Source organism: Lagenorhynchus albirostris, chromosome 17 (genome assembly GCF_949774975.1).
Source record: "Lagenorhynchus albirostris chromosome 17, mLagAlb1.1, whole genome shotgun sequence".
Taxonomy (NCBI): domain Eukaryota; kingdom Metazoa; phylum Chordata; class Mammalia; order Artiodactyla; family Delphinidae; genus Lagenorhynchus; species Lagenorhynchus albirostris.
In genome coordinates this window covers 73,882,153-73,907,941 of record NC_083111.1, presented here as the reverse complement: position 1 = coordinate 73,907,941, position 25,789 = coordinate 73,882,153, and the positions used below count along the sequence as shown (strand labels likewise).

General features: G+C 48.5%; 1 protein-coding gene across 1 annotated transcript in view; it reads right to left on the bottom strand.

Moving 5' to 3' along the window:
• Positions 1–25,789, bottom strand: part of TG (thyroglobulin) — a 241,635-nt gene that overhangs the window by 104,941 nt on the left and 110,905 nt on the right. The window contains exons 36-40 of the mRNA XM_060127453.1: positions 10,428–10,562; positions 8,591–8,755; positions 4,466–4,685; positions 2,780–2,873; positions 119–278 (exon numbers count right to left, since the gene is read on the bottom strand). Of these exons, the coding sequence (XP_059983436.1) occupies positions 119–278; positions 2,780–2,873; positions 4,466–4,685; positions 8,591–8,755; positions 10,428–10,562 (774 nt within the window). The remainder of the gene's footprint in view (positions 1–118; positions 279–2,779; positions 2,874–4,465; positions 4,686–8,590; positions 8,756–10,427; positions 10,563–25,789) is intronic.

The window sequence follows — 25,789 nt, the reverse complement described above, 5'->3', positions numbered from 1 at the left end:
GGCTGGAGGAGGGCTGCGGGCTGGGAAGAATGGGGCTTGGGGAAGAAAGGACTAAACGCACACAAAGAACACACCCGGCTCAGGAGGTCAGCGGTCCCCACCAACGCCAGCAACTCACCGGAACTCAGGAAGCCAAAGACGCCCACTCGGTAGCTGGCAGTGACCACGATGAGGTTGCCAACGGCAGCCAAGAAGGAGCCGTCCACGGCCGGCTGGCCCCCGCTGGCCCTGCCCTCTGCGGCGTTGTGGAGGAACACCAGCACAGACACGTTGGGGGCCTGTAGGGATTGGAGAAATGTGGGAGCTCCAGGCGGCCACCCTCACCCCCCAGAGCTTGGTGAGGGTACCTTCCCCATGCAGGTGCCCAACTGTGAGGCGACGCACGACTCTTCCTTCACCTCTGCCCTGTAAGCATATTTAGTCTCAGTTAGGGGCTGAATTGTGTGCCCCCCAAATTCACATCTTGAAGCCCTAACCCTGGCTGCCTCAGACTGTGACTGTGTTTGGAGACAAGTCCTGTAACGAGATGGCCCTAATCCAATAGGACTGGCGTCCTCATACAGAGAAGAAATTTAGACACAGATGCACACAGAGGAGAGGCCTGCGGAGACACAGGGAGGAGAAGATGACCATCTACAAGCCAAGGAGAGTGGCCTCGGAAGGAAACAACCCTGTAGACATTTTGATCTTGGACTTCTGGCTTTCAAAATCATGAGAAAATACCCTTCTGTGGTTTCAGCCTTCCAGTCTGTGGTACTTTGATAGAGCAGACTGAGCAAAGGAGCAAAACCCACCTCCCGGATGAGGACCCAGAGCGCCATAAAAAGTGAAGACACGTTGCCCACGCTGCCGAGTGAGCCGGGGACCTGTTCCATGCAGCCACGTGGTCTCCCAGCAGCCCAGCTCCTGGCCCGCGTTTACTCTGGAAGACGGTTCTGTGTCCTCCTTGGGGAGTCCTTGAGTTTGGTCACCATCCCTGGAATCCCATCTTGTTAACACAGAGCCACCTTTTTTAGCCCGACTGAGCGCCAGGCACCATGCTGACTATTGGCGTGTGTCACTTATTCAGTCCTCAAACAGCTCCGTGAGGGTGGCATGTTGTCGTTACTCCCATTTTACCGATGAGGAAGCAGAGGCTTGCTGGCGTTAAATAGCCTGCCTCAGGTCACATGGCTATGAGTAGCAGAGCTGGGATCTGAACCCAGGTTGACCCCTTCCTATCAGAATATTGTGTTCCGTCTAGGGGATCTGACACCCCGCCCCAGGCCATGGTGAATGCAAGGCCCCAGGTGGCTCTCGCTCACTCAGGCCCTGAATCCCTGGGCTGTGACTTCTCTACTCCATGTGCCCTGGGCTCCGACACCAACAGCAAACACTGACCAAGGACCTGCCCGGGTGGGTGCCGTGCTAAGTGTGCTCACCTAGAACGTCTGATTAGAGCTTCCGCCTCACAAGGTAGATGACTCTAAGCACCCCCATTCTACAGGTGTGAAAACAGAGGCTCAGAGCAGTGAAGTGGCTTCTTGAAACATCTACAGAAAGGAAGGGACCGAGCAGAATTCTGACCCCAGCCCCCTCCTCCCTCTGGGACACCCCTTCTCGTAGATGTCACCACCTGGTAGGCTTGTTGATTCTTCCAACAGGAGGCCTTTTAAATGCCATAGAAAAAGGCCAGCTCAGGTGGCCTTGGTTTCATTTGCTGTGGGCCACAAGAGAGGTCAGGGACAGGCCCTGTCTCCCCTCCTCAAAGTACCCTGAGTTATTTTTATTGAGTAGCACGCGAGCAAGAGAGAATACTTCCATTCATGCAGCCCAGGAGGGCCTGCACATTTAGGCGCCCTTGTTCCAAAGCTTACTCAGGCCAGCCTGCTGTGACCAAGCCTCCAAAGTACACCGCCTCTCACTGCTGGTAAACTAGGGGACCAGGAAGCGGTGGCCCAGTCACATGTACCATGGGATCTGCCAGTACAGGGCTGGCGTCACCAGAAACTCATGTTTCCTGAGGCTCATCAGTTCTGTTTTCTCTCATGAGCTCCGACCCTTCCCCCCAAACAGGAAACTCAAACACTCAACATCAGGATCATAGCTGCCACCTAGGCAGATACAGCCTTCAAAGCAGGACCTAACCAAAGTCAGGGTCACCTCCCAAGCCTCACCCTCTAGAACTGCCTCGAATGAGAGACCACATGGAAAGAAATACCCACTAGGGGGGTCTCTCCAAGGGTCTCTCCAAGAAGAGCCGCTGGTTTCCTCATTTGCGGATTAGTTTGATCCAGCTCCACACTCCCCCAGCCCGCGGCCCTCCAGGGGGCCCTGCGTCAGCGGCTGGCCCTCACCCGCTGGCGTGGCTCTCACCCCGCCTCGTCCGCACCCCTGCTCAGGCGCGCCCTCCTGATCACCACCTACCTCACTCCTCCTGCCACTCCGTCTCCTCCCCTGCTGTGTTTTTCTTCACAACCATATTAATACCACAGTTGTCCAATATTTATCTGCTTATCTGTTTATTTCTGCTCCTCCCACTGAGAACAGCCCCTCCTGTGACGGGCGCTTTATGAATACTTCTTGGAGGGCCGGAGCCGGATAGCCACGCACGTGCTCCCGTGCGGGAGATCAGGTGAGGCCGTGGGGGACCCAGGCTTGCTCTCAGCCACTCAGGCCTCAGGAAGCCAAGAACCCACCAGGAGAGTGCAGGGCGGACTGTGCTGGCCGCTCTGGGGCTGGGGATTTCTAATGGGGCCATTTTCAGGGCAAACATAGTTTTCAGGGCTGCAGCACTCACCATGTTCTGAGGGACAAACACGTTGAGATACAGGCAGTCCTCGCTGACCCCGGGGGACGAAGGCGTCCTGGCGCCTGGTTGCCAGCAACTGGCGCTGCAAGTACAGACAGACAGAAGGCATGACTTGCAGGGAAAACAACCAAAGTGACAAGTCCCAGCCCCCTTCCCATCAGCGGCGGCAGAGCCCACTGCCCCATTCCAAAAGCCCAGCGGCCCACCAGCATTTAGGCAGCTTCAGGAAATGGTTAATGGGATTGGTGAGTAAATGGTGGAAAGAGCAGCATGCCCATCCCTCTCTCTACCACGGGCCTGAGGAACATCCCACAGGGACAAAGGGCTGGTCCAGAGAGAAGGATGCCCGGATAAAGAGGAAAGTGTGTGTCACCTGCAACCTGGGCCCTTCCTGGCTCCAAGGGAGCAGACCTGCTGGGATGAGGTGTCCCAACCGGTTTTCTACGTCAGTACAGAGTCCAAGTGTGCCAGTGGGACATCTCCCGGCATAAGAGCTGAGGCTGCACCTGGGGCACATCTAATGGAGGCATGATGGTTACCCGCCCGGGCCTCGTTAGCACTGGGCTCTGATGAACCTAGCTCTCCAACTACTCTCCACTCAAAAGCCTCAACCACCTCACCTGTCAAATGGGTGTCTCCTAACACGCTAAAGTGTTCTAATTAGTCCATATTTGTTTCTCTGGTTGCCCAATGGTGGAGACTTATTCATGACTTTCTGCATCTTTCTGCCACTGTCCTAGTTTAAGCCTCCACTGTTGCTTGCCTGGAGCAGTCCAGAGCCTCCTGCCCATCCCTCTCTCTGGCCCTGGGCCTGTAGATCTGCCCAGCAGCCAGCCGTGGGAGCGATGGACAGGGAGAATACGGCTGCCTTGAGACAGAGCTGTGGACCCCTGTGGGAAGGGGAAAGGCCATGGGGATGGGAGAGGGAGACATGGGTGCTCTTTCCACAGACGCTCTGAACACGCTTTAATTTAGAAAAATCACAAAATCGTATCCAATCTGTCAACTCTTTACAGTGGTATATGCATGGGAGGGAATGGGCAAAACTGAAAGCAGTTGATGACGAAGGAAAATAAGATATTCCATTTTTTTCCCCTTTTTGGAAAATTCCTTTTAATATTGTTCCTGTTGGGGGAATCAAAGTCCTTTTAAATTATTTTTTCACTAGCTCATGTGTTTTTCCTTCTCTGCTTACTTCTCAGCCCCACTGAAGTCAGAAGTGGCCGGGAGGCTGAGTCCTGGTCACCGCCACACTGGGGCATGTGACGAATGCATGCCCCATCTGCAGCTGTGGCCGTGGAGACCTCCCCTGCAGACTCTTCCACAGCCTCTCTTTCCTGGATGCGAAGTCAAGGAAGGCTCCTAGAAGGAACCTTAGAAGGTCTGTGCTGAAGAAGGCACATCAGCCTGGGTGCCCGCATTACTGCATGGAGCAAAGCCCACCTGCCCCTCCATCACCAAAGGGATTGTGCAGGACCAAGACAATGTTAAGTCACCGACAAGTGGGAGTTTATGTGTTAAAGCACTCAACACCATCTTAACAAATATAACCCCTGCTCCACGCATGGCTCAAATTCAAACGCACTGCTCTGTTATCAAGTCTCATTTTGAAGGCTTAGAATGGGAGAAGGCTTCCCTGGGCATCCCCCGAAATGTACTCCACTCCACCCTTACCGTGGCTTGGTGGCATCCCAGGACCCTGTCCAGTTCAAGGGCTCCGGGGCCCGGAAGCGGCTTCCCGCCAGGGGCGGGGTGGCATATGGAACTCCCAGGAACTGGTCCACTTGCTTCCATGAAGTGCCCACCTGGATGGCCTGGGACCTGCCCAGCAGCCGGCCGTGGGTGGTGATGGTCACAGAAGGTGCAGATGTCCCAACGCCGAGCAGAGGGATGTCTGGGAGGGGGGAGAGAGAGAGAGAGAGAGCAGCTGGTGCTCTATTCACAGGTATTCCGAATATACTTTAAGAAACAAATCTAAAAGCCCAAACACTGCTTTCTGCATTAAAAAAAAAAGAAAGTTAGTTATTCATTCAGGCCCCAATAGCTTAAGTCTAGTCATGTTAGTATTCAATGTGGAAAAAAGAAAAGAAAAGAAAAGAAAAGAAACCCAGCAAAGACACCTGATCTTCCCCGGGCACTGAGCAATCCCTCCCCCAGGTGTGCTACCTCAGCTCTTCCCAGAGAGGCAGCCCAGGCCCACAGCCCCTGCCTCAGCGCCCTGGGGCCAGATGTTACCACAGTTCTGAATTATTTGGATTTTAAAAAGAACAGAGGGGCACAGAACGGGCAAGGTCCAATCCTCCAGGGGGGTGTGGAGTTGAGACCCATCAACAGACACACCAGTTACTTCTGGGATGAAATGTATAGGTTATTCCTACTAAGAGGGATGAACACATAATATCTTTTCTTCGGTCACTTCAGGTCAGATATTGCCACCAAACGAGTTTGCCACAAACTTACAAAAAAAATTTTTTTTTCTGACTTTTAGAGTGTTTGGATTTCAGAATTGCAGCTAAGGCACTGCAGACCCGGTACTTGTATTTCACTGGTGAGGAAATAGGTTTAGAGTCTGGGGGTGGGCAGCTGTCAGGACTTCAAAGTGATGTAGGATTCAAAGCTATACTTTTCTGAGCCACAACTCTGACCACAGGGTCAGAGGTTCACAAAGGGTCAAGGCCAGGCCTCGGCCCAGGTCTGCAACGTGCATCCCCCTTTGTGCAGGTCCGGATCCCACCCGGTCTGTGAGTTCACACTGGTGCTGCCGAACCCTGCACTGTGCTCCACAGGCCTTCCGTCCCCACCCTGTAGTGCTAACCTCCAGACGCTTATCAGCCTTTCTTCAGCCCTGTCTTACCCCCTCCACTATATTTCTCACATTCATTCATTGGTTCAATAAACTTCTGTTGGGCCCCGGCTCAGGGCCAGATGCCATTTTCAGGGACTTAAGACAGGCCTGTGCCTGGTTCCCCACAGGCCTTAGGGCCTTGCACGGAGGAAACCAACACTGGTGAAGAGAGTGTGTGTGTGTGTGTGTGTGTGTGTGTGTGTGTGTGTGTGTGTCTGTGTGTGTGTGTGTGTGTGTGTGTGTCTGTGTGTGTGTGTCAAGCGGGGGGGTCTCTCATTATTTCCAACATGTTGAGCCTGGGAGAGGAGGCAGACAGACAGACAGACAGGCAGGCGGAAGTCTATCCATTCCTCAAAAGCTTGGTACCATGCAGTGGTTCAATTAGAGGTGGTTTTGACCCCAGGAAGCATTTGACAATGTCTGGAGATGCTTTTCGTTGTCATAAGGGTTGGGGAGAGATACTAGCTACTGGTATCTCATAGGGCAGAGGCCAGAGAAGCTGCTAAACATCCTGCAACAGAGAAGATAGGTCCCCACAATGAGCCTTCTGCTCCCAGTTGTCAATGGTGCCGAGGTCAAGACTCCCTGGCGTGATGTGCATTCATGACTGCCAGGCCACTGAGGGTCAGTGTGGCGAGGAGGAAACAACGGATGGTCTGAGGAGTCCAGCAGGCCTGTGTTTTGTGTTATGGACCAGCTACTTTAGAAAACCTCTATAATTCTTCTCATCCTCAATTTTCCCATCTGCAAAATAGGAACAGTAGCAGTCCCTACAATGCAAAGATGTTAGGAATAAATAACACAATGCCTGTAATGTCCCAAGCCCAGTGCCTGGCAAATGACAGGAGATCAACACATGAATGAGTGAATGGGAAAGAGGGAGGGAGGGAGGGAGGAAGGAAGGAAGGAAGAAGGAAGGAAGGAAGGAAGGAAGGAAGGAAGGAAGGAAGGAAGGAAGGAAGGAAGGAAACAGTGAGTGAAAACTGTTGCATAAACACTGGCATGTGAGTTAGAACTCAAAATGGAAACTCAGGATGGAAAGAAACAGTTGCCGATTTGTAATCTGGCCTTGATCACAAATCATGACTGCTCTCACTCCCACGGTTCTTTCCTTCTCACAAGATTTCCTGTTTCAATTGCAAATCACAGGCTCTCCGGCCAGCATTCAGGACTGTGGGCCCTAAAGTAGCAAACCATCTGAGGTCAGCTCTGCAGGAAACAGCCACATTTCACCAATGTGGCAGCATCTGAAGCAGGGAGCGAAGACAGAAAATGTAAAAGCTAAAGCATTTCGAGGGAAGGCAAGCCTGCTTCCCCACAGATGGTGGTATTTAAGCCTCCCTCCAGAGGCTGCCCAGTGAATCCCAGACTGAAAGAGATCCAACATGGGGAAAACATTTGATGTGCATTTCTCCCTTTGGAATCTTCTGCAGAAATGTGGCTTCTTTCAGAATACCCACATATTTAGGCCCTGTGACTCTCTGGATTAAGAAAGTTATCTGTAGCTCTACATATGCATTAGGTGCAGACAAATAACATCTACGTAGATAAATGTGGGCGTGCATCTTCTGCTGGAAAGTGAGCATTTCACATTGAATTTGAGACACACAGCATTAGGAGAGAAGCAGCCGGATTTGTTTTACAGAACTCAGACCTCGAAGTGAAGGCATTTCTCAGCAGGACTACCATGCAGATTAGCTACACTATGGGTGAAATCTGTCTAACTCACTGAATGACGTAAACGTCCTGAGAGAAGACAAGCCTAGAGATTAAGGGCCCAAGACCTCAGTTTACAGGAATCAAAGCACTCCCAGCCCTGGGGGCCCTCTCCGGATCTAAAGGCTGAGGTGCAGGAGGGGGCAGAGGAGACGTCACTGGATCCAGACAGGCCTGAAGGACCGTTAATGCTCAAGCACAGGGTGGGTCCAAATCCCACTGCTACTTGGTTTTGTAAATAAAGTTTTATTAGCACACAGCCATGCCTGTGGATTTGTTGTTGTCTGTGGACGCTTTCCTGCTACAACAGTAGAGCTGAGTAGCTGGAACAGAGACTTGTGGCTGTAAAGCCTAAAATATTTATTATCTGGCCCTTTACAGAGGGAGTTTGCTGACATCTGCTCTTGAAGATAAGATGGCAGACATGGCCAACATTTCTAAAAAGTTATTCATTTCATCCCATAAGCATGTTTAATGGGGGAGGTGTGTCCCCCAGGCCCTCGATTCCCGTGTTTCCTGTTCCACAGCTCTTGTTAGTTCACTTAGGGATGCACTTATATGCTGCTCTCTCCTTGCTTGCTTCACCCCTGTATCCCCAGCACCTAACACAAGGGCTGACACATAATAGCACGTTATTCAATGTTTCTAAACTAAACCGAGCCGGAAGCAGCTGCTCTCTCCGGGCACTGTGGTGTGGTCTTTAGGCGATGCGGTTTTATGGGAGAGGACTGCCTCTAGAGACAGGAGATCTGGCTCTAAGTCCCCGTTCTGTCATCGCTAGCTGTGTGAAATCAGAGAAATAACTTAACTTCCCTGGACCAGAGTCTCCTGATCTCTCAGACGGGGATAAAACCCTTATCTTGCCACCTCACAGGATAGTGTGAGTATCAAATGGGATAAGGCATGTGAAACAACTTTCTAAATTCTAAAATAGTAGTTAAAAAGTGGTCTATTTAATTATTTTACTCAGAAATGCAAAGGCCAAAATGGCTTCTATAACTCAAAGGAAGTAATGAATAAAGGCAGTGCAGAGAAGTTCTAGGTCAGAAGTAGGGTTTTTCACCTTCCTTCAGTCCATCCCATGTGAGTGCCACAGAGCCTAGGATGACTCTGACTGACTTTCCCTTAAGAACCTCAAAAGCCACTGCCCATGAGTCACCAGGTGCTCGGACAGTCCCTCTCAGCCACACCCAGGCCCTCAGGAATGGCTGGCTGCAAAGACACAGGCCAGCACTTACTTGGCTTCTGGTAGATGTGGGTGGCCTCTTCATGGAGCAGAAGTTGGCAGTTTTGGGCCTGCAGGCTGTGTGTGCAGCTCTGGGTATCAGCATAGAACATACACCTCACAACGCCAGGTTGGGTTTGCAGAGTGGTGACAAGGCAGGCCTGGTGATGGGAGCATTCTGTGGAGGAGGAGATGAGTGGGGCTTGGGCCTGAGAGATCACCTCAGTCATGTATCCAATCCTGCATCCATGAATTCATCATCCATCCCTCCATCCATCCATCCATCCATCCATCCCTCCACCTATGCTACCATCTAATCATACATCCATGAATCCATGCATGCAACCCTCCATCTATCCAAGCATCATCCCTCCATCCATCCATGCAATTTTACATCCATAAATCTGTGTATCATCCACCCAACCCTGCTTCCATTCATCCCAAGATAACCTGGGATGCCCAGCAGGAAATAATTAACCTGGGAGAGAAGACCCTGGGTGGGCTCTCCGCTGCAGTCTCCTCATCCCCCTTCAGGGTCAGCCCAAAGTCAAAGTTTCCAAGGTAGTAAGCCAGCTAGCCATCCTTCCATCCAATCGTGCCTCATGAATCTGTACATCCACCCATGCACCATCCATTCACCCATCCAATGATGCGTGCCTGCATCCATCTATACAAACACTCACTTCTTCATTTAAACACCAGGCCCAGTGCTAGGGGCTGGGAATAAAATAGTGGTGGTGGAGGACCCAACCCTCCCATCAATCTATTTTCCACACAACAGTCCGGATGTTGGTTGTTTATTTATTCACAAATGTGCTCTTGTCATTCTCCGATTGAAGTCGTAGCAGACAAGGCTCTTCACGCTCCAGCCCTTGCCTTCCTCTTCAGCCTCGTCTCCCTCTGCCTCCCCAACCCCATCACACCCACCACATTCCGTCAGGGGTTATGTCCTTTTCCATGTGTACCAGGTCATGCACTAGACTGTTTAAAAGATTCATGGCATTAGGGTATTCAGTCCTAAAAACAGCTCTGAAAGTAGTGCTGCTTCATTTGATTGAGCAAGTTGTGCATTGCCTAAAGGCCTTATTCATAGCCCAGTCTCTGTGCTGTGGCACCACCCAGAATTGCGTGATGTACAACCTATACAACCGTACATGGTGTCCCTGGCTATAATATGCACATATTGTTATCCAACCTTGTAGGGGAGAGGATCCATGTAATCTCAGAATTGAAAAGTGTAAATGTTACCCAATCTTGGCCTCTTTCACAAGGTGAAGTCTTTGCAGAACATTCTGATCATATGGTCACCTAGCTTTTGTTTAAATACCCGTGACTGAAACCCTGTAAAGGAAGTATGCATCCGTGGACAGCTTTGCCTATTAGGAAGTTCTTCATATTGCACTGAAAAATGTCTCTTGAAATTTGAGTTTTACCCATAGGCCTTTGCTTGCCCCATGAGCTTGGCCAGAACAATATCCTTCCTCCTGGCCACGACGGCCCACCTGTAATCTGAGGACAGCCATCACAGCTTCCATGCATCTCCATCTCAGACTAACCCCCTAGGTCCTCCCTCTGACCTTCCTCTGACCGGGTTCAACGTTGCACATTTTCTGGCTGGCTTAGCCCCTTGGAGACCGTGACCATGGCCAACCCTGCAGGAGGATGAGGAGACTACAGAGCAGAGTCCCCCCACCAGGGTCTTCTCCCTGAGGTGAGGTCCTTCCGGCCAGGCACCCCAGGTGATCTCGGGGTCTCCTATGTGTTTTTGAGGTCAGAATCTTGAGGAGCACTTGTGTGAGAGGGGTCCTGTCCCAATCAACCCCCTACCTGGAGGTGGAAACTCCCCTTACCCCACAAACAGCGGTCTCGGGCAGCAGAGAAGTCACCCGTGGCAGCGGTGCTGATGTGGGCAACGTCAAAGTTCCGGATGGATGGATCAACAACTACTGAAGAGAGGGCCAGGGACTGCCACGAGTCCAGAGAGACTAGGAGGGAAAGCAGGGACAGTTAGTGGAGTGCCATCCGATGCCCCCAAAGGGTGCCCAAGGGCTCTCTCCTGGTGGTCTCCGTCCCCATTTCTTTTTTTTTTTTTGCGGTACACGGGTCTCTCACTGTTGTGGCCTCTCCCTTTGCGGAGCACAGGCTCCGGACGCGCCAGGCTCAGCAGCCATGGCTCACGGGCCCAGCCGCTCCGTGGCACGTGGGATCCTCCCGGACCGGGGCACGAACCCGTGTCCCCTTCATCGGCAGGCAGACTCTCAACAACTGCGCCACCAGGGAAGCCCCGTGACCCCATTTCTTTATCCATCTCTCCATTCTACTATGATTTTTAAGAGTTTTTTTTTATATGAGCCAAGGTCCCGTGCTCAAGTCTAGGGATACAGAGGTGAAGAACAAAGCAACCAAAGCATGGGCGTTTCTATTGAGCAGCTCACAGCAGAAGGGAGAGAATGTGAAATGACAAGACAAACACTGTAGTACAGTTGTTATAATGCAAAAGTCAGAATAACGCTAGTAACCATGATAATAACAGGCTCGTCAGTGTTCCTTATGTGGTACTTTGTGATGTGCTGCCCGGCTGCCTGCAGGACCAAGAATGCTGAGCTGGGCAGTGACCAAGCCAGAGACAGACCCAGGCCTCCTGGCTCTAAACCAGGGCTCCTTCCATCCCTCTGAGTTTCCTACAGAGCTGAGCATCCTCTCCAGAAAATTATCCCCAGGTAGGAAAAGGTTGTTGTCTTTGACAGCATCATGCTCTTAGCTATACGGGGAAGACTGTCATTTTTATCTTGAACTTGTCTTTGACACCAGAGCACTGAGCATCACTAAAATTAGAATGGTAAATAAAGTAGCAAAACGATCTAGCACCACCACACTTCTTTTCAATGAAAGAAACAAAGAAAGAAAGAAACAAAGAAAGAGAAAGAATGGAATTCTTTGATAAGATTCATCAGTGAAACTACCTAGATCTGAAGTTTGCTCTGTGAGGGGACTTTTGTTAATAAATTTAACATTGTTTATAGACAAAAAAAAAAAAAAAAAAAAAGGAAGGAAGAAAGTAAAGAAAAAGAGAGCGAGAAAAAAGGTTTATCCAGAGAAGTGGCCAAATAATGCAACCAGATTTCGCGTGGCCTCAGCAAGAGGAAGTGAAAGCCCCACACCTGTCCTAGAGCTGCAGGGCCACCCTCAGAATCTGGAGCCGTGTGTTTCTGAACTTGGGACCTGGCTTCCCTGTAAGAGACCCTGGGCTTTCATTTCCTTAAGCATCCTCCACGTGTTGCTATTTTCATGGTCATTACAAGTGGCATTTTTGCAACATGGCCAAACCGAGGTGCATATTTTTAGATGGTGAGCACACTGCAATTTCAGAGAAGAGTTATGATGGGATTTCAGGACGGAACTTGCCAATTATGGTCTTAAAATGGAAGCCTTGGCTGCCCTCCACCTTTATTTAGGTTGATGTCTAGGGGAAAGCGTTCTAATTAAAGGGTGAATTTCCCCTCCAAAGTGAGAGTCAGCTCATCTGTCGCCATCCCAGGGCCTGGAGTCAGCTCTCTGCCACACCCCACAACTGTCCCCCTCCCCTGCTGGCAGGACCCCCGGATGAACCATTGCTGCCATGCAGAATCTAACATCTGGGCTTCCACACGCATCTCATGAAAATTCTGAGGACAAGTGCTTTGTGAATGCAAAAGCATAGTGAAGCACGAAAGCTGGGCGATCTCGGTAGCATTTCACAGGAGTTTACTAATTTGCCAAGAACCTCGCAATACCATTGCTGTTTAATGTTCACGATAACCCATGCTGTGGGCATCACTACTGTGCGCATTTTACAGATGAGGAAACAGATCCAGTAAACACACCCAAAGTGCTTAGCTGATAAGCGGCAGTGCTTGGGCTTGAGCCCCGCTCCTTCAGCTTCAGAATCCACGGTTTACTCCAAGGCAGACCTCCTCTCCGGGTGAATGAGATGGTGACAGCTTTCAGACTCACCCAAAGGGATAGTCTGCTCCGAAATGCACCATCTGTCGTTTGTTAATTAGTTTTTTCTTCCTTTGTTTAAAATATATTTTACAGACTGCATTGTCCACATCACTTATTTAAAAAAGAAAATCATTGGTGTTCCCTGGCAGTCCAGTGGTTAGGACTCAACACTTTCACTGCGTGGTCTGGGTTCAATCCCTGGTCAGGGAAGTAAGATGCCACAAGCCACCCAGCGTGGCCAATAACTAGCTAAATAAATAAATAAGAAAATCACTTCCCCTTGAATTTGAAATGCCACGTTTATCATATATAAAGTTCTTATATGTAAATGAATTTTCTTTGGTGAGTACCAATTCTTTTTCATTCATCTCTGCTAATTCTGGCTCTATTCCCAAACTGCTTAAACTAGAGTCACTTTATACTATATTCTATCGTCAAATGGTAAAAGTTTTCCCACATTATTTTTCCTTTAAAAATATTTTTTGGTTGTTTATTTACCAGATGAAATTGAAAATCACTTTGTCAAGTTTCAAGAAAACATTTTGTGGATGTTATTTGGAAAAATTGATTTGAGAAAAAGATTTTTAATTTTATTCTGTTTAATTTTCGGTGTCATTAAGAATGGAATGGGATTGTTTCCCATTATATTTTTTAAATGGTTACAGTTGACCAAAAGGAAAGCTATGTATTTGTGTGTATTTATTTTCTAACAGGACCTGAACCTACTCTGAATGTAACTCACAGACGTAGTTGAAGCTCAGGCTCATATCTCTGTGGCTACTTTGGAAACAGGTCCACAGTAGATTCCAGTATTAGGGAATACATGCCATCCAGCAGCTGTAACTCATGATGGCATAAATGACACGTACTTGCTTAAGAAGTCAGGTTCCAGGAGTTTATCTCAGCTCCTCCACTTAACAGCTCTGTGACTCTGGGCAAACCACTCACCCTCTCTGAGCTTCAGTTTCCTCATCAGTAAAATGGGTATATTACCAGATGCTCTCTTCTAAGATGGTCATTGGGAATGCATGAGCTACTGTGTGTGAGCTGCACAGAGCCCGCTCGGGGTAGGATTAGTGAAATCAGCTGCTCCCATTCTCTCTGGGCCGAGTTGCTCAGTTCTTGCTGTGTTTGGGTCACTGTCTTTTTGAAACTATAGAGGTAGGAGCCTGACTGAGGTGCTGGGGGACGTTCTCTAAGGGGTAAGGGAGCACAAATCACTGTTGGTGATTTCAAAACCTTCCTCCTGAATTCGCCTCATCCCCTCACCCCAGTCTTGTCCCTGCCCAGGAGGGCCTCTGTCAGCATCTCCCTTCCCGCCTCCGGCCCTGGGACTCCTGGTCAGGCCATTAGCACAGTGGACGCAGGACGCGTGCCCGACCAGGAGGCCTGCTGCTGAATACAGCAACTTTCGGAAACAGCAGCATTTCAAGGTTTTGTGAGCCCAGCACACCCCAGATGAACCCATCGCCGCCCCCTCTCTCCATCCTGCTCTTTGCCCCACACCGTGCTCTTTCTTTCCTCAGGGACTGCATCCACCACCCACCCTGTTGCCCAACCCAGAAATCCCACCATCTTCATCACCTTCTCCCTCACTTTGTCCGGGCAATTCTGCCTCCTCAGCCCCTCTAGGAACTGTCCTTTCTCTTCCACCTAGATTCTGGCCTCATCAATTTCACTTCAGATGCTCCAGTTACTGAGACCCAAACGGCCTCCCTGTCACCGGCCCCCTCATCCCTTCTCAGGCCATCGACACACTGCGACCAGGGTCACCTCCAAATCTGATTACGACACCCACTGCCCGATGTCCTCGGGGTAACAGGGCGAGTCTGCTGAGGTCTTCAGCTATATCACACCCCTCTCACTTTCACATGGTGGGCCTGGGTGCTTGCCATGGTCACCCATACACCAAACACACTGTACAATCATAAGGAGAAAGAGATGTTGCTTTACTACATAATTTGAATTACTTATGTTAACTCAGATCCATCCTAGTCATAGCAGATGAGGCAATGAGCCACCGGGAGGAATAATCACAGGGCACTCCCCAAGGTCACCGGGCACCCCCAAGGTCATAGGGTAGAGCCTGGTCTCAGACCCTGCCAGCATGGTTTCCATCTGCCTGGCTGTAGCCTGGGACCTCCTTCCCAGCAGCAAATGCACTCCCTCTCAGCCCTTGACACAAACCTGTGTTATGGTGTGGAATCTTGATGACTCTTTCATACTGTAAACAACCTACATATGAAATAGTTCACCAACAGGTCTGAAGACCTTGGAGGAAACATGCCTTCAGAAGAACGTGGCCCTGCCTGTCCATTAGCAGAGAGGAAAGGGTGACCCTGAAGGGAAGAGAGACTCACCCATGTCACACAGCCCTTACCTCTGTGATGGGGACAGACAGGCTACCATCTAGTGGGCTGGCAAATTCAAGATGACCTGATTCTGTCTTACAGTACAATGCTGAGATAGACAACATTATCCCTATTTTACAGAGGAGAAAAGTGAATGAGGGCCAGAGAGGGCCAATGACTTGCCCAAGGTCACACAGCTAAAAGGTAGTGAGCCAGCATTTGAACCCGGGACAGCCTTGTGCCATTAGGTTGCCCTGTACACCTAAGCATTGCTGAGGGTGGGCAGGGCTGAGGGGAGGGAACGAGAGGGGCAGCATGGCCTGCAACCTTGGTACAGGCAGGCCTTGGGGTGATATCAAGGTACTTCCATTCCCTTCCAGGCAGCAGCATTCCCTTTTAATGTAGACTCAGCTTAAAAAAAATCACTAGACTAAAATATGTTTGAAAATTTCCACCAATATATGGAAAATTGTGTTTAATTCCCTTTCCTTCCTCCCTCCCTTCCTTCCTTTCTTCCTCTTTTCTTGCCTTCCTGTCTTCTTGCCTTCCTTTGCTCCTTTCCACACGGATATCAGTTAAAGAAAGAAATGTTTGATTTTGATTTCAAGGCCCAGAGAGAGTAATTCCAGCTGTTAAAAATAGCTAAAACAAAACAAAACAAACACCCACGGAACTACAGACCTGTGTTAAGACAGGAGGAACAGGTCTCCCGCTTGCTGGCTGGGTAAGTAACCAAGGGTAAGTTCCCACTCTGGCCCTCCTCTCTCTCATTTGAAAAACGTTGGGGCCGGGGGGTGGGGAAGAGCCTTTCAAAGTTTTTTAATCAGATCAAAGTGCAGAAATGTCAAGCTAGTCGCAAATGCCTGACCTTCTCTCCAACATTCAAATAATCACAGAGCCATTTTTTAAATGAAAAGATCAATGTGATTTTCTTAAGAATCACCAAGAATGAAGATAACAAGCAGACACTCTAAAGCACTGAAAAGAATCCAGGATTCTTACTGTTCTTCTTGCAATCAGAACCAAGAAGAATTCCTTTCTGCTCCTCAAGGAGCAGGGAATAGGTGCTGAACGAAGGGATAGGTGCTGAACGTCGAAAAAGCTTGAGGAAATACTGGAGGTGGTTTCCATGCCCAGGCCGGCCGGGGGGAGAAAACATCAATGCTTTGAAGCCTTTCAGCAGGAAAGGTCTTTCACACAGGAAAACATTTCAGGCACCCGCAAGCCTCCGTGACCTTGGAGTCAGCAGAGTATAACAGGCTCGCTAATGCTGCTTTCTCAGCTTTATGGCCACAAGCTCTCGCTGGCAGAAGACACTTGTGTGCTGTCATTATTGGATGGGACCAAGACTCAGACAACCTGATTTCTCACCAGACACCGTCTTTCAAGTGAGAACCACGTCACACTGGTCTATTTTTACCCTCATTAACACTCAAAAAAAAAAAAAAAAACCCAAAAACCCTAGATGTTCCTTTGATAACAGAAAGAAGAAAAAAGATGTCCCTTGTTATTTTGCAATTATTTGAGAGATGAAAATGTGACCAGAGCTAGCTGTTGGTCTAGCATACCTTCAGAGAGAAATGCCTGGCATAGCAGACCCCACTGGACCCGTTTTAACATTTATAACACTAGAAAAATACCCAGAGACGTATTTACCTCTGTTCAGCCTCCAAATACCTATTTTTGAGCCACCCAGGAAGCATGCTTTCACCTTTAGCTTTGCACCTCCAGAGCTTAGCAGAGGGATGGCAGTGAGTACTGTGGGTTGAACTGTGCCCCCTCAATCCCAAGATTCACACTTCAAATTCATCCTAACCCCTAGCACCTCCGGACGTGACCTTATTTGGACATAGGGCCTTCACAGAGGTAATCGAGTGAAAATGAGATCATCAGAATGGTCCCTAATCCAAAAGGACTGGTGTCCTCATAAAAAGAGAAAATTTAGACATAGAAACGGACATTAAAGGAAGATGACATGCAGACACAGGGAGAAAACTACCATCTACAAGCCAAGGAGAGGGTTCCAGAACAGATCCTTCACTCACAGCCCTCAGAAGGAACCCACCCTGCCAGTACCTTGATCTTGGACTACCAGCCTCCAGAATTGGGAGAGAATAAATTTCTGTTGTTTAAACCCCCAGATTGTGGTATTTTGTTACATAGCCCGAACTAATACAGTGAGTGACTATCCAGTAAAAACATCCATTCTTTGATTCACAGAGAGCCTGCTGTACCCCTGTGTTGCATAGAAATGCTGATTGTAATGATAATTCTTATCATGTCAAATAACACATATTACCATGGCTAATGTTTACCAACCATTTCCTATTTGCCAGATGCGCTGCGATGTGCTGTGTGTGTTGTTTCATTTAATCCACACACAGCCATGTGCATGGCTGTCCTGGCCACCACTGTGTGCACATTTGAAGGGGGGACCACTCTGGGAGCACCCTGCCTGCCCAAATCCCAGCTCTGCCCACTGCCAGCTCTGACATGGGGTAAATCGTACTCTGTAAACTGGAATCGTCGTGTCACCTGATGTCACCTGAGTCACAGAGAGGGTTTCCCATATGCTAAGGGTTACAGCTTGCTACTGATCCTTCTAGCCTCCCTGAGGGGAGGGGTGGAAGCAGCTGTGCCGTCCTCCCATCTGGTTTTCCCAACGCCATATCGTTGTCCCCAGTGTGTGTCGTGGCATAAAAAGTCAGTGGGCCTTGGACACACGGTGAGGGTGAGGGCTGAATGGATTGATGCCTACAAACTGCTTGGAGCATAACAAGCACTCCGTAACATTTATTAAAGATTTACCCCCTGTGTGTTGACCCCAAAACCAGAGCTTCTAGCTCTGCCGTGTTGCTGAATGCACAAGGGCGTACACGCTGTTACTTGTAAAACAGGGCATTTTCAACCAAAACACGAGCATTAATAGTACTGATAGGAATGCTGCCACCCCCACACTTTCCTGGTCAAGAGTGTTGCACAGTGGGGGTTAGGTCTGGTTATATGGCCCAGGAGGACCAGAAAAGACCCACTCTGATGATTCAGGGGCTTGGGAGGAAGGATGGAGAAGACAGCACATCTTCAGGCTAGGACAGGGGTGAGCAAGAAGTTTCTGTTAGAAGCTGAATAGTAAATGTCAATATTTTAAGCACTGTTGGCCACGTTCATTCTCTGCTGCACGTTATCTCTCTCTATGTCACATTCTAAGCTTACAGGTCTTGCACAGAAACAGACTGAATGCTGTGGTTTGCGACCCCCAAGCCAGAAGGCAGAGCCAGAAGGGACAGGGGTTCAGTCACTATGTACCATGACGGATGGAGGGTTTGCATTCTGGGAACCAAAAATCCAATAGGAAACTCGACAGGGAGTTTTGTACTTTTTCCGGGAATAAGGAGCCATCTGGGAAATGCCATCTGGAAGGTAAAGTATCGTAATTTTATGACATGTTGATAGTTCTCCTTCCTAGCCTGGCATGTTAATGTCCTTTTACAAAATGATTCGTTTGTTTTGTTTTTTTTTTAAAGGGTTCTTATTTGGTAGAATGAAAAGGTGGCAGACATGAGCTGCCCTCCAGCCCGAGGATAGAATCCAAGCCCTGCCCATCTTCTCGACATGGAGGTAGTCTCCCCCGACTCCTGACCCAGCCTCCTGCAGCTGCCAGCTCTCTGAAATCATCCGCCTGCTGTCACGGCGAATCCCCGAACCTTTCTCATCCTTCCCTATCCGCCGTGTCCTGGAAACAAGGGTTCTTACCATAATGTCCCCTGCCCTCATTCTGAGTCACAATCTTCCAGCTATGAAACCTTCTAGTACTTCTCATCCTCAACTAGGGGTGCCTGGTCATTCTCCCACATTCTTCAAGTTCTTTGCCAGCCAGCTGGTAATTTTCATCTTCGTCCCAAATCCTGCTAAAACCTTGGGGGACTTTGTCATCTATGGGGAAAGTAGATGGCCTATTTCATAGTCTGGTCTCAGTTTCCTGGCCTCTTTAATCCCAGAAAACTGTATTTGCATTCATTCCAGCCAAGTACCTCCACAAGCGCATCCCAACCCCTGGCACGGCACTGAGCTCCGTCACCCTGTAAATCCCACTTGTCTAAGGGACACTTGCTGTTACGTCCCACAATCCTCCTTCCTTCTAGCCTTTCTGTACTTTATTCCATCAAAACCAGCTCTTTAACTTCACTGTGATTTCTACTCTCTTACCCTCCACACCATGTCATCCATCTTCACTGGCTCATAAACCAAGGCCTCCGATCGGTTGGGGTCCATCATTTCAACTTCCCTTCTGCCACTGCCCTCAGCCCCCTTTCCTCCCCGTTGGGTCAATCCGATGGGCCTGCTGCCTCTGCAACTTGTCTTGGCCTGAGTATGGCTAAAGAAACACCCACAGACAAACAGATTGGCACCTTTACAACTATTGGATTTTCAGCCTCCACTGAAGTCTCAACACAGCCTGACAATGTAGTCGTCTCTCTCTTGCGTTCTCCCCAGGCCTGGGTGTCACCATGACCCCTGCACTCTCAGCAGGTGCCTGACTTCTTGCAGCCCAGAGAAAGAGGGACCGTTAGCAGCAGCAGCTTCAACTCCCCACCCTCCAGCTACTCTCTATGAACCATCCCATCTTTCCCTCTTTGTTTCTCCTGAACGGAGAAAGGGTGGCTGTTTGAAGCCAATTCCCCCATCGGTGCTCGAGAGCTTGACCTCACCCCCTCAGGGACATCCATCTACCGACTATCCCCCCATCCAGGCCCACTCCCATCCCTCCTATATGCCCAGTCTACCCCTGAACACTGACACTTCACTCTTTGCATAAAAACGTACACACATTTCTCCATTATTAAAACAACCCTTTACTCTAGCCCAAGGTTTCTTAACTTAGGGTCTGGGTTTAAGGGGGTCCATTTCCCTGAAAATACATGCAAAATTTGGTACGTATGGAGGAGTATGTTGTTTTCAATACATTCTCGTGGGTGATTCATGACCTAAAAGTTGATAGTTACTAACAAATGTTCTACAGTTCTGTTTTTAGCTGTCAATCTCTTTCTTTTTCTTCAGAGCCAAGATTTTTGGGAAAGTTTGTAGTTTCCATTTTCTCAAATCACTACTACGTAGTTTCTTCCCTCATCACCTTGTGAAATCTGCAAAGGACTCTTCATGACTAACCCAGTGAATGCTTGCAGTCCCCAGCTTCCTTGAAGCTACTGACCACTTGACCCACCCCTGGTTTCCATGACACCACGTGCTCCTTCTAGCTTTCTAGCTGCTCTTCTGGTTTCTCTTCTGCTCTTCCCTTAAAAACTGCGATTCCTCAGAGATCTGTCCCTGACCTTTACTATTTGCACCCTACATACTCTCCGTGGGTGATCTCATGATCCCCATGACTTAAAATACTACCGACATGCCAGGGATTATCAAATGTATCTCCAGGCCAGACCTTCGCCCAAGCCTCACGCTGAGATACTCAGTGCTCACTAGACACCTCCAAGCAGATGTCCCTGAAGCATCCCAAACTCAGCATGTTGAAAGCTGAACACTTACATCTTACTTCCATCTTCACCCACACTCTTTAACTGGTCCCCTCCTTATATTCTCTATCTTGAGAAGTGGCACTCTACCCATGGGACTACCTGACCTGAAACGTTCAACGTTATCCTCACCTGGTGTTTCAGTAGACTGAACGTCCATCTAGAAAGGTCATTATAGAAGGAAAGTCAAAATGAATATTAGTTTCAACTCTAAATTTCAGATTCTACCATTGTAAGTGGATGGGGTAAATGCATTTATCTGATTTGCTAGCAAAATGCACGGCCCCCGAGTTTCCTCACGTTCTGTCTGCTGCCTCCCTTGCCTGCTTCTCCAGACACTTCTCTCGTCTGTCCACTTCCTACCACCCCAAACTCACATCTGGCCGTCTAGCAACACACTCTGTGTTGTCTGACTTTGTTCACTATTCCCCTTGTTTACACTTACAAAGTGAAGTCAGTTTATGCATATGATGAGCTTGTATCATCCTTCAAAACCCAACTCAAATGTCACTTCCCTTGGAAACCCCTCTGAAAGACTCCTTCCTCCACCACGCTCCCGTAGTTTTTCTTCTGCTCTAAGTATCTTCTAAATATGTCTAGTGTTCCACTAATATGCTGCATCAAAACTTACTTATGTTCTTTTCTCAGTTAAAATTATGAGCATCTTGAGATCAAAGACTCTGCCTTAGTTTTCATTAATTCTCCAAGACCTATATGAGAGCATAGAAAAATATTAACAATAGAAATAGTAACATAGCTGTAGCTAGCATTTATTAAGGGATCTACATGCTAAACAGGAATAACGTCATCACAATTTTGCATGAGCCGCCCAGTCCATAAATATGTAATGAATGAGTGAATGAACACAGCTCTTTAATTAATAAAGGAGAAATGAGATACTCGTTCTTTTTTCATCTCTATAAAGATGAACGCTAGAATTATTCTCATACCACGAGACCTCAGTAAATAATTATTGAATAAATCAATTAGCTGATCAATTAATCACATAGGAAGCAAGTAATGGGCATTTGATTTCATAATATCTCATGTTTATGTGATGCATTCTAGCTTGTGAAACATCTTCACTTACACTGTGATATTTAATAATGACATCAACCTGTGCATTCACTGTATCACTATTACTATTTTGCAAGGGACTAAACTGAAGATCAGAGGTGGGGAATAACTTGGCTAAAGTCACAGCTCATGATGGGCAAGCCAAGGGCTTGACCCAGGCTGCCCCCTCCCAATCCCCGCCCTGCCACAGCTGCCCCTTTCTCCCCATGGCTCAACTCCAGACTCATAAACTGGTTCCCTTTAGTGGCATGTACATCTCAGGCAGGGGTTTTCAAAGACATCGGAAATGGTCCAGCATCTGTTGAGATTATGAGCTTGTGGTTGGTGAGTAATCATCTTCTACACGGCTAACTTCAAAGACACTTCTAGAGAAATGTCTAAGAAAAAAGCATACACATGAAACCAGACTTGGAGCTATACTCTGTCCATGTCCTCATGACAAATCGCTAAATGCACTGCAAGCAAAATTCCTAGTGGAAATTCAAAGGCTCAGATTGAATCTGATCTCTCTCTAGGAAGTTTGACTCCTGTCAAGTGGAACCCGCCAAATTCCACCTACATGCAAAGGCTACCTGGGAGGTGGCATGATAAGTGGGTTACTGAGAGCATCTGAATTCCTCTTTCTTGGGGTCATTGTGAGTGATCCCAGGGAGCTGGGGAAAACTGCAGAAATTTGGAGGCACAGATGCATATGAGAACCAACGTGAGCTGAGTAAAGTAATTCCAATGATGCGGAGGCTTCCCTAGAGACACTGAACAAGAGCATGGGACGGAGGCCATCCTGACCTCTGAGTGGACTGTAGGTAACTTGCACAAGGTCTGACAGCTGGTTTGAACCCGGGCGGGCAAACTCCCAACACTGCACTCCTGCCCTCTGCCTCTCCAGTCAGTGTGAGGGTAGGGCCCCTGCTGCTGTCGCCACTCAGCATGCATCCACTAGGCACGCTAGGCACTGTGCTAAGCACCTGCCCTACACAACTTCATCCAGATCTCACAGCAACTTGTGGATGGAGGTGATATTATGAAAACTCTGCCTCAAGGAGCCCAAGGCTCAGAGCAGTGAAGTGACTGGCCCCCATTACACAGAGTAGGAATAGAACTGGAATTGAAACCCAGATTCGCCCCGTGCCAAGGTCCCTCTGCTTCATTGCTTCTGCTTCTCAGAACATCTGCCAAGAGCCGTCTGCTTGTCTGCGGGTAAGTTATCACAGAACAGAAGAAAAAAAACCAAAACACCTTAAAGTATAACTGAGCCCATCGTTAGAATGACCAAAATAGAAAACTTAAAGAGAAACTTAGAGGGCACGTAAACCACCCCCCACCCCGCACAGTGAGGGAATCTCCAACATGCTTGAATACCCCACTAACGGGGAGCTCATCCTCTCCACCTTGCTCCATCCCAGCAGGACACACCACGACTTCTTCCTCCGTCCTCTGACCCCATCGCCTCTCACCTCATCCCCCACTGCCCCTCCCATGACACCAGATGCTCTGTCTATACTGAAGCCCCTCCCTCGGTCTCTCCCGTGCTAGGCTCCTCTCCCCTCCTGGACTTTACTCATGGGGGAGGGAAGGTGATTGCTTCCTTGGTAAATTGAATTCAGTTCCACCAAGGAGTCCAGAGAATTCAGCACAGACTCAACAGTGGGGGGAAAAAAATCAATGAAGAATGACCAAAGGATCATTAAAAAAATGTTTTTTAATTAAAAAAAACTGTGTAGCCATTGGTAACATAGTATTACCTTTTTAAATCAACAGCTAAAATTGTTATAATCTATAAAACTAAAGGAAATCTACCACTGTTGATGGATTGCATTCAGGAATGGTCTACTCCATAGTCAGCTACTCAGAATGGTTAGAGGGCTCCTAGGAAGGGTAAAAAACCGTCTAAAATATTTTCCCCCAAATGCTTAGCAAATGGTCTGAATTTCCACTCTTAAAAACGAAATCTTTCTGGTTTACCCACTTGTTAAAATGTTACCACTCTTGGAGAAAATATTATATTAAAAAGAAGGTAGGTCCTAGGTTGGCATATTTTGTTCTTGGTTCTACTCCCTTCAACTCAGTCGAGCAAATAAACCCTTGATGGACCAGGAACAAAACTGTTGTTGTCTGGGGAGGGAGTTATCAAGGTAAATCCTCTGTTTTCTCCAGCCTCAAAGATCTAACAAAGGTTTAAGACACTATTCAGCAAACATTGATCAAATGCCTCCCAGGCCCACTATGTACATATGCACAGGTTGTATACTGTACAATTGCAGGGGCAGCATTCACAAAGATGACCTGTGAAAAGGATCCCTTAGAACTGGCAGTGCTTGACTTAATCTAGCTATTCCAACACAGTCAGCCTTCACCAGACATTGGGTGCAGCAATTTTACATATAATATATCTTTCCAGCTTAATAACAGCCTCTTTGAAAACATCATCATCTCCATTTTATAGGTGAGACAACTGAGATTCACAAATATCTTTTAAATTAGTCAAGTTCCCATACCTAAGGAATGGCAAAGATAGGATTCCTGTATCCCATGTGTGTTCCAATCCATTCATGTGGTTACCATTCATTCATTTATTCATTCTTTCAACAAGCATTAATTGAATCACTGTTGGTTTTAAATATTAACCTAGAGCAAAGTGAACATTTATATATTTTTTTCTTTTTAAAAAAAACCAAACAATTATAAATAAAATAAGACTGAGAGTCTACTAGACACTTTGCTAAGTGTTTAGAATCAAACCATGAATTACAAAATAACTGCCCTTTGGAGCACGAAATCTAGCAAGCAAGCAAGCAAGCAAGCAAGCAAAATATATTCATTCATTTGGTAACTATTTCTTGAGAACTGACTAGGTACCAGTCATTCTCCTAAGAGCTAAAATAGCAGTGAACAAGCCAGATAAAGTCCCTGCCCTCTGCGGCTTCCTTTTTAGAGGAGGGCAAACAAATACTCAAGAAGTAAACAAGTGAGAAGATTTCATAGCAAAAAGATAAGAAGACAATAAAGCAAGGTGAAGGGGTAGAGAGTGCCGAAGGGGCTGCTTTGATGGGGTGGTCAGGGGGGTCTCTTTGAGGCGGTGATGTTAGCTCAGAGCAGAGGAGGAGCCAGCCCTGAAGACGTACTAGGATGAAGCCTCCATGGGGCAGGGCTTTCTGAGGCTCTGTTCACTGCTGTAGCCCCAGCACCCAGTGCCAGGCACAGAGTAAGTGCTCACTAAACACCTGTTGAATGAATAAGAGAATGAACAGGGGAATGGCAGCCGAGGCAGAAGAAACTATAACTGTGTCCCAAATCCAGCACCTCACCAGCTGGCCGGAGGCTCCCTCCTGCTTCGTGGAGAGAAGTGAAGCCTTCCAAGCTGGGGCCCAGTTTCCCCACGTGTCCCACTTTCCTTCAGTCTGCCGTGGCTGTGATCCCGGTTTGCCAGCTGTTCTTCCATCACAGGCCCTGGGTCTCAGAGAAGCAGAGAAGTGGTCCAGGGGAGCTGCCACATGTAAGGCTGTGCCCAGAGCACACTGAGCCCTGCCAGTTACAGCTACCCAGGCGCCTCGGGGCCGTGGCAGATGTGCATCCTGGCCACACGTGTTAGTCTGGGCACGCAGCTACTAACTAGTCCCAGCACTCTCGACAGACTGAAGGTAGGAAAGAGTGCGTGCCTGCCAGCCTCACCTTGATGGGCCCTGGGATACGGGATCTTCCTCTGGACAGCACTTCCCGTGAAGCAGGGACAGAGTGTACACCGTGAGGTCCAGAGAGAAAGTGTGTGTGTGTGTGTGTGTGTGTGTGTGTGCGTGCGTGTGCACACACCAGCTCTGTGCATATTTGGAAAGGAGATTTAAGTTTTATACAAACACTAGGCAATTTTGGAGTCAGTGCCTGCTCACATGGCCCTTTCAGCCCAAGGACCAAAGGGATTAAGAACTGGCTTGTGTGGGCTGGTGCCCCACCAGACTCATGGCTACAGCAGGCAGGTGACAATGCCCCAGGGTTGGTGCAGGGCAGCCTGCACGGTTTTAACAGCACCCATTCCACCCTCAAATGTGCCCCAGATGAGATTACTAAAGTATAACACCACTAGGCTGCAGGCTGTGATGTCCTCCAGATCCCCCTTCATTAATGAAGGGCTCTTCCCCAGCTGCTAGGAGGGCTGCTGGCAGATAGACCCCACTGTCAGCCCCTGCAGGGAGAGTGACCCCTAGAAGGGCAGCCCGTATCAGTGAGTGACCAACGTGAGGGCATAACAATTTTGAAGATCGTCCCAGCATCCCTAGA